Here is an 8,162-nt window from a genome sequence, read left to right on the forward strand (position 1 = left end):
ATTTGAGACTTGGGTTTTAATGGTTTTGGATAATTAGGATGTTTGGGAACTTTGATTTTTGGATTTAGAAATGTTTGGGTAGGTTTTTGGAAGGTTTTAAAAGAGGAAAAGCGAGGTTTTGGCTGGGTTTCGAGGTGGGGCCGTGACCCTATTCTTGGGCGCCGCGGCCCGAGCTTAGTGTAGGTGAGGGGTTCTAACGCCTTGGTTACCCCAGAACAGTTACGGTGAACCGGAAATTTATCTCGCTACCCGAGTCCTTTGGTTAAAAACGTGCTTCTAAGTGTTATTAATAGGCTAAGGTGGAAAACCAATAAAAAAGAAAGGATATATTTTATTTAATACATAAAACTGGTCAAGGGCACATAAAAACATTTACAAGTAATTTACAACTCAAAATGGTCATTACTGTTTCAAATTTACAAACCCGCCGACCTAAGCAGCAAAAATAGGGTAAACCCCCTAGTTCCTCTGAGAACTCCTTGGCCGTGGTGGTCAAGTGGCCGCATATGTACACAGCATCACCTAAGCTCTCCACTCAAGGTTGGGTGAGCTTTTCTTTCCCTTTACCTGCACCACACAGCACCCATGAGCCAAAGCCCAGCAAGAAAACACAGTATAGCAAACAAATAATATCAAATGATGATCATAATAATCATACAGAACTTATAGCTCTGAACAGATGAGTGAATATCACTTTGTGTTTACAATAACCATGAATGAGCTTACAACTCTAATCAAATGAGTGATTCAACACTTGAGGTTCTAGTAAACCATACTGAGTGACTGACAAGCAAGTCACTAACTTAAACATATGAGTGACTGCTTGGTAAGTCGCTAGCTTAAACAGATGAGTGACTGCTAGGTAAGTCACTAGCTTAAACAGATGAATGACTGATGGGTAAGTCACACAAGCGCTTTTAGTTTTCATCGAACTTGAGGTCAGTCTGACATTAATGCTCTTCTGAGTCATTTAATGCAGATTTCGATTAGATCTAATCTTTGTTGGATTGCGTTGAATACGCTGAGGTCGTTCCTGACTTATGAGTCAACACTGTGTGACCAGTGCCCAGTACCACTGCCGAACTTGACTAATTAGTCCCAGCTTCACAGTTGATACTGACACCTTTGACAATTCTGACTAATTAGTCCGTACCATGCACAAGTGAGCAAGATTTGCTAAGCATTCAATAATCAATCCATGTCCACATTTAAACATTCAACATGCCTCATGAATAACCATGCATGTCACATATGGGGTGCAGTTTTCTTACCTCTAATTCGAGCGAGAATGAATAAAAGAATGACCCTTGAGAACGATCTGACTTTTAGCCCTTTAGCGGTCACCTATTCATAACCAAATATGGGACACCATCAATAAAATGAATAATAAGGGTTCCTAAACCAAGATCTAGCCTCCAGGACAACAATCCCCACTAATCCGGGTAGTAGGAACAATCCTGAGGCCTAAAACCAAGTTCTCGAGGTCAAAACACTCAAACGGGCTCAAAACTACCCAAGAGTCGCGGCCCTAACGCCTTGAGCTGCGGCCCCCAGCAACACTAGGAGCAAGGGCCGCGGCGCCCCTCACTCAGGGCCATGGCACCCAGTAAGGCCAAAATGCCTCCACCTGCTTCTTCGAGCTAGGGCCGCGGCCCCCAACCCAAAACCAGCCAAAACTCGATCTCCTTCATCCCAAACACTCCAAAAACATACCTAAACACTTCCAAATCCAAAAATCAAAGTTCCCAAGCTTCCCAATGATCCAAAACCATCAAATCCCGAGGCTCAAATGAACCATAAACTCAACGATTCACAAAATCCAACTCAAAGCTTAGAAATTCTAAAAACTCAAAACTTAGATTACCTTTAATTGGGTTGTTTCTCGTCAAATCCTTCGGTCAAGAAGCTTCTAATCTTTCCTAGGATCGCTATGCCTCGATCCTCATTTGATTCCGACTCCTAGAACTCGAGATTTCTTCAAAAATGCTTCGAACGGTAAAATGAACTAACGGGAAGAGAGAAATGGTTTTTTCTAACGTACGGTTCTATCTAACAAGCTACTTCAAGCTTAAGTAACCTCAAATAAAACCTAAGGCTCGGGGTCCCAAAAACACCCCCGGGGACATTATAGTCAAAACTTCTAGAATTTCCTCCTGATCTCAATAACTCCCAATTTATCATCAAATAAGCATTCTCATTACTCAATATCCCAATAAAAGACCTCATTATGACAAAACCGCTAATTTGAAATATAAGACCGTCTCATGCCAAATAGCTAGAATATATCTCCATAATAATGGGATCTCATCCATAACTCACAATATGCACCAAAATACACAAATATGCCTTCAGCGTGCCAAATTACCAAAACACCCTAATAAACAAATGTGGACCCACATGCATGCATATAACATCATATTATAACATAATTCACATAAACATGCATATTATCATTTAATGGAATAATTGAGCAGTTATGGCCCTCCCGGCCTACTAATCCAGCCATTAAACTACATTAGGGATTTCGGGGCATTACAGGGGTGGTGCTGAAGGGCCTTGGGGCCGCGACGCTTGGGAGGCTGGCCGCGATACTTGGTGCAGGTGCTTGGGGCTGGCACCTCTGTCTAGGCTGGGAGTCGCGGCTCAGTTAGGTGGGGTCATGGCACTTGGGGGAATTTGTGTTCAAAGTGGTGTTTTGATCGTGGGAACTCAAACCTTAGGCCTTAGGATCGTTCCTACTACCCAGTATGGTGGGATTCGATGTCTCGGAGGCTAGGTCTTGGTCCGGGAGTCTTTTAATACTCATTTTATTAATGGGAGTTAATGTTTGGTTGTGACTAGGTTATCGCTAGGGGCTTGGAAATAGGATCGTGCTTGTGGCTCATTTATTGGTAACCTGTGCTTGGACCAAAGGTAAGAAAACTGCACCCAGTATGTGATGCATGTGATGCATGAGAAACATGTGATTATGGCATGCCGTGAATGTTGATTATGAGTTTGATCAGAGCTTGAGTCTCTGCATTTGTGCATGATCATAAGTATGCTAGCAGTTGTTAAGTAAGCATGCTCAATGCCCTACATTTGGATATTTGACATATGATATATGCCGGGTTTCATTGCTTACTTGTGCGTGGCACTGACTTATTAGTCAGAATCAACAATGGTGTCAAAACTGACTGTGAAGCTGTGACTTACTAGTCAAGTTTGACAGCAGTACTGAGCACTGGTCGTGTGTTATTGACCTATGAGTCTGGAGCGGCATAAGCATCATGGACGCAGAGCCGAAAAGATTAGATCTAATTGACATCTGCATTGAATGACTCATCATGAGCATTAATGCTAAACAGACCTCAAGTTCGATGAAAACTAAAAGCGCTTATCTAGCCTATGGCTAGTCACTCAGAGTCAGGGCCAGAAGGCCCAGGTGACTGCATCGTCACATGGCTAAGGGTGCGGAACCCATGTTAGTGACTCACTCATCAGTCACTCATTTGGTTTATGTTAGTGACTTACTCCTCTGTCACTCATCTAATTAGGGCTATAAGCCCCATCATGGTTAACAGAACCTCAAGTGTTAAATCACTCATCTGATTAGGGCTATAAGCCCCAGCATGGTTATCAGAACCTCCAGTGTTAATCACTCATCTGTTTAGGATTGACTTATAGTCATCCTTACAGGAGGGCATGGCCCACAACCATCATTGTTTGGACTTATTTGCATGCATGAATAAGGCTATTATTACTAGACATGCACATTATGATTTAGTAACATGTTATTACTATTCATGAGCATAGTGAGTTTTCTTGCTGGCCTTCAGCTCACAGGTGCTATGTGGTGCAGGTAAAGGCAAAAGAAAGTTGGACCATCCTTGAGTTGAAGAGCTTAGGTGACGATGTGTACATATGCAGCTGCTTGACCGCCATGACCGAGGGTTTTGAAGAGGAACTAGGGTTAAACCTTATTTTGCCGCTTAGGTCGACTGGTTGTAAATATGTTGTTGTAATTAACCTTTGAATTATATTTTTGGGATCCCAATGTATACAGTAAATGTTTTAGTGAAACGTTATATCTTAACCAAAATTTTTAATCCTAAACTGCTAATCATATGTAGTTACACGATTATGGCCAAATGACTCGATTAGTGAGTTTAGCACTGTTTAAAATGCACACCATAACGATCCTAAGAGTTTAGGGCGTTACACTGAGTCTCTGGAGATAGTATGTCGAGCAATAACTTGTCGTATACCCTATAGGTATACACCGACCAACCTGACGGGGGGTCTTTCCTGTCTACTTCACGTGTCCAAATTGGTGCCACATCAGATATACTAATTTTTGGGATAACAGTAGAGTTCCCCAATAAACACTCCATCACTTTTAGCGTCAAACTTGCCAAGCTTTTCTCTATCATTGAGAATGTAGCACTTACAACCAAACACATGAAGATAAGCCAAATTTGGCATTATGCCTTTCCACGGCTCATAAGAGGTTTGTTTAGTGCCATGACGAAGATGCACCATATTGCTAATGTAGCAAGTTTTATTCACCGCTTCAGCCCAAAGTCTCTTTGATAGTTTCTTTGCATTCAACATAACACGAGCCATCCTAAAGAGTTCAATTTTTCCTTTCCACAACCCCATTTTGCTTAGGAGTTTTGGGCACCGAGAACTTCTGAGCTATCCCTTCTTGATTGCAAAAATCAGCAAAGATGTTGTTCTCAAAGTCCTTGCCATGGTCACTTCGAAGACGAATCACTTTCTTAACCTTTTCACCCTTTTCAACTTGCAAAGAAAGACACAATCCCTTGAAATTCTCAAAAGAGTTAGGTTTTTCTCTAAGAAATCTAACCTAAGAGAAACGAGAATAATCATCCATGCACACCATAACATATCTTTTTCCACTAAGACTTTTTGTTTGCATGGGACCCATCAAATCAACATGAAGCAGTTCCAAAACTTGGGAAGTACCTAGAAACTTCAAAAGAGGGTGGCTACTTTTGACTTGTTTACCGAGTTGATAAGGACCACAGACTTTGTCTTTCAAAGGAGATAAGTTTGGAACATCTCTAACCAATTTTAATTGTTGGGAATATATGACTTTACTCTTTGTAAATCAACAATGAATTATAATAATAAAGCAATATTCCAAACCCTAGATGTTGATCACGATTCAAATTCAAAGTATGACGGCAATTCTTGATAATCAAATAATAGAATATAATAAACTAAATGATTAAATGATGATAAGATGAATTTAGATACATTTAATCATCAATACTAACAATGAATAACATAATAGAATCACAAAATACAAGATTAGGGTTAGAGAGATACAACATTTGTATTGAGCAACTTGAATCTTCAACTTGGGGAACTTCTAAGGCTTATACACAATATGAATATTGTTGTCCAAAATATCTATTCCAAGCCTTCCCAATTGCTTGAAGCTTCAACTAAGTAGAATGAGATTTGGGATTGAACAAGCCTTGAAACTCATGCAAGTCAAGCAAGCTTGATGAGTTTGTTGGAGAAAACTTTGGTCTTGAGAGATAGAGAGAGAATGAGTTTTTGAGAGAGAGTTGGAAAGTGTGATCAAGGCTTTTCAACTCTAATAACCCATATATATAGTGTAGGCATCATCATTAGTCTAACCAATAGGATTAGAGCATTTAAAACACATCATTTGGAGCATTTTACGTAAACTATACAACCTTAATAGACTGCTCAGGCGATGCATCGTCTGTTAGGGCTTTTGAAGCCCTGTGCATTTAGGCAATGCTACGCCACTTAGGGGGCGACGTATCGCCACCCTCTCTGACTTTGGACCACTCCAATGGTCCTACAATTACTCCAACTGCTACCAAAATTTTTGGGAATGTTCGGATACCCCATTGTATCACTTTTGACCCATAAAAGTCACTTTTAGATGCCTTCTACATAATCTCATGTTTTCACTTCTAAGTGAAAACTGTTAAGTGTTTTGTACCTCAACGTGTAAACAACTTAATCATTATATTTAACCAATCTCAAAAAATTTCACAAGTTTACTGAGATCTCTATAGTTCAAATGACCTAACTTGTAGTGCCACAGTTCAGTATCATCCATCTTTGCAACATTGCACATTAAGCTAGTGCTCAAGAGATAACAATTGTCACTAGATCTTATCCATATTAAGACATGGGTTCCAGATGTTGAAACAACAGTATAGTCAGTCTTGGAGAAAAGAACCGTGCACCCTTCATCACTGATTTGACTAACACTTATCAAGTTAGCCTTCAACCCTTCAACATAGAGAACATTTTCCAGAGGAGGTAGACCTTGCAAACACAACTTTCCTCTTCCTATGATCCTTCCTTTGCTCTTGTCACCAAAAGTGACATATCCCTCAACACGAGACAAAAAATTATTGAGAAGAAGTTTGTTTCCAGTCATGTGATGAGAACACTCACTGTCAAAGTACCATTGATCACTGTTACAAGCCAGAAGATAGGTATGAACCACTAGAGCCTTGGTTTGAGTATTCTTCGACCTCCACAGTTTTCTTCCTACAAGAGAGTCTTGAGGCTTATCTTTAGAGGTTTTTATAAGCTGAGACAAGTAGAAATTCAACTTGAAACATCTTGGAAGAACATGACCCTTTTTTCCACAGAAATGGTAGATGTGAATAAATTTTCTTGTGGTTGGAGGTTTTGTAGAAGCAGCAAGATGAGAAGGGCGAATGGGAGGCACTTCTTGAGATGAACTTGGAAGATCTTTCTTTTTGATAACCAATGGTTGATTGAAACTGACCCCATGTTTTTCTCTAGCAAACTGACCAATTCACATCATGTTGTCAAATAAATCCTGACCAACTGTGTATATCTCAATGGTTTTATTGGCATAATGCAACTTCACTTGCATTTCTTCTAGAGCAACCCTCTTCTCTTCAATGTCCAAAGTGAGAAATTCAACTTTTCCTAACAAGTTTCTCCTTTCTTCTTCGAGTTCTCCCACTTTAACATCCACACTTTTGGCCTTCTTTATCACAATAACCCACTGAGTATAAATTTTTTCATAGGCAATTTGCTGGTCAAAGTCATCCTCATCACTGCATACTCCATCTGAGTTAGTGTCTGAACATGGTGTTTCTGATGTCTTAACAGTAAAAGCAACGTAGTTTTCTTCCAAATCCAGACTATCATCTTCTACAAATTTTTGATCATCTTCGTTGTCACTCCAGGTTTCTGACAGAGCTCTCCCTTTTTTTTTTCATGGTGTTTGAACACTCAGCCTGTATATGCCTGAAGCTTTGACACTCACGACATTGAATACCCTTTGGATTTCTCTTTTCACCCATATTAGTTGACTTTCGAGGAAAATTGGGTGGTTTTCTTGAATTTTCTCCCCTAAAATCATTGCTGCCTTTTCTCATATTGTTTCTCAAAAATTTAGTGAGTAGTGCAACCTTTTCCCCATCTAAATTCTCAAGAGAATCTCCCACAAAAAGATTTTCAGCAACTTTGTGAGATAAGGCAACTCCACTATAAACTTTATTTTCTTTGGACCATCTTTTCATAGTGAGTTCATGGTTTTGCAATGAACCAATAAGCTCATCCAAATCAAGGGTATCAACATCATGGCATTCCTCAATGGAGGTAACTTTTGACTTGAACTTCATAGGGAGAGCTCCGAGCACCTTCCTCCCAAGCTTGGAATCCAAATAACTTTCACCTAGTGCAAAAGATTCATTAGTAATGTCACATAATCTAGCACGAAATTCAGTAAGAGATTCATCATCTCTCATAGTTAAATTTTCAAACTCAGTAGTATGAGATCTAAATATAGACTTTTTGACATTTTTTTCCTTCATTTTTAGTTTGCAACTTATCCCAAGCATCCTTGGCTATTTCACAATTTGCTATAGCCTTCATTTGACTCATAGAAAATGCATTAAAGATAGCATGAACCCCTTTGGAGTTCCAATTTTCCTTTTCAATCTCAACCATAGTCCATTCCGCACAAGCTTTTATTTAGTGTCCTCGCCATCCTTATTGGTAGGAGGAGTCCAACCGTCAACCACGACACTCCAAACACGCTCATCCATAGCTTTGAGAAAAGTTCTCATCCTAGCTTTCCAACAAACATAGTTGGCTCCATCAAGCATGAAGGGGTCTAGTAGTAG

The 8,162-nt window shown here is 39.9% G+C and overlaps 1 protein-coding gene across 1 annotated transcript; it reads right to left on the minus strand.

Moving 5' to 3' along the window:
* Positions 1 to 4,615: 4,615 nt before the first annotated feature.
* LOC133799644 (uncharacterized) lies at positions 4,616 to 7,784 on the minus strand. The gene is made up of 4 exons (XM_062237641.1): positions 7,313 to 7,784; positions 6,854 to 7,239; positions 6,041 to 6,811; positions 4,616 to 4,849 (listed from the first exon to the last, which is right to left on the minus strand). The coding sequence occupies exons 1-4, from the start codon at positions 7,782 to 7,784 to the stop codon at positions 4,616 to 4,618; spliced, it is 1,863 nt and encodes a 620-aa protein (XP_062093625.1).
* Positions 7,785 to 8,162: the final 378 nt, after the last annotated feature.

Source organism: Humulus lupulus, chromosome 9 (assembly GCF_963169125.1).
Source record: "Humulus lupulus chromosome 9, drHumLupu1.1, whole genome shotgun sequence".
Taxonomy (NCBI): domain Eukaryota; kingdom Viridiplantae; phylum Streptophyta; class Magnoliopsida; order Rosales; family Cannabaceae; genus Humulus; species Humulus lupulus.

Coding starts and splice junctions, on each gene's coding strand:
- LOC133799644 (XM_062237641.1), bottom strand. CDS start 7,784: ATGAGAGATGATGAATCTCTTACTGAATTTCGTGCTAGATTATGTGAC. Junction 6,812..6,853: donor AAACCATTGAGATATACACA/GTTGGTCAGGAT, acceptor TGAATTGGTCAG/TTTGCTAGAGAAAAACATGG. Junction 4,850..6,040: donor ATAGAGATCTCAGTAAACTT/GTGAAATTTTTT, acceptor CGTTTCTCTTAG/GTTAGATTTCTTAGAGAAAA.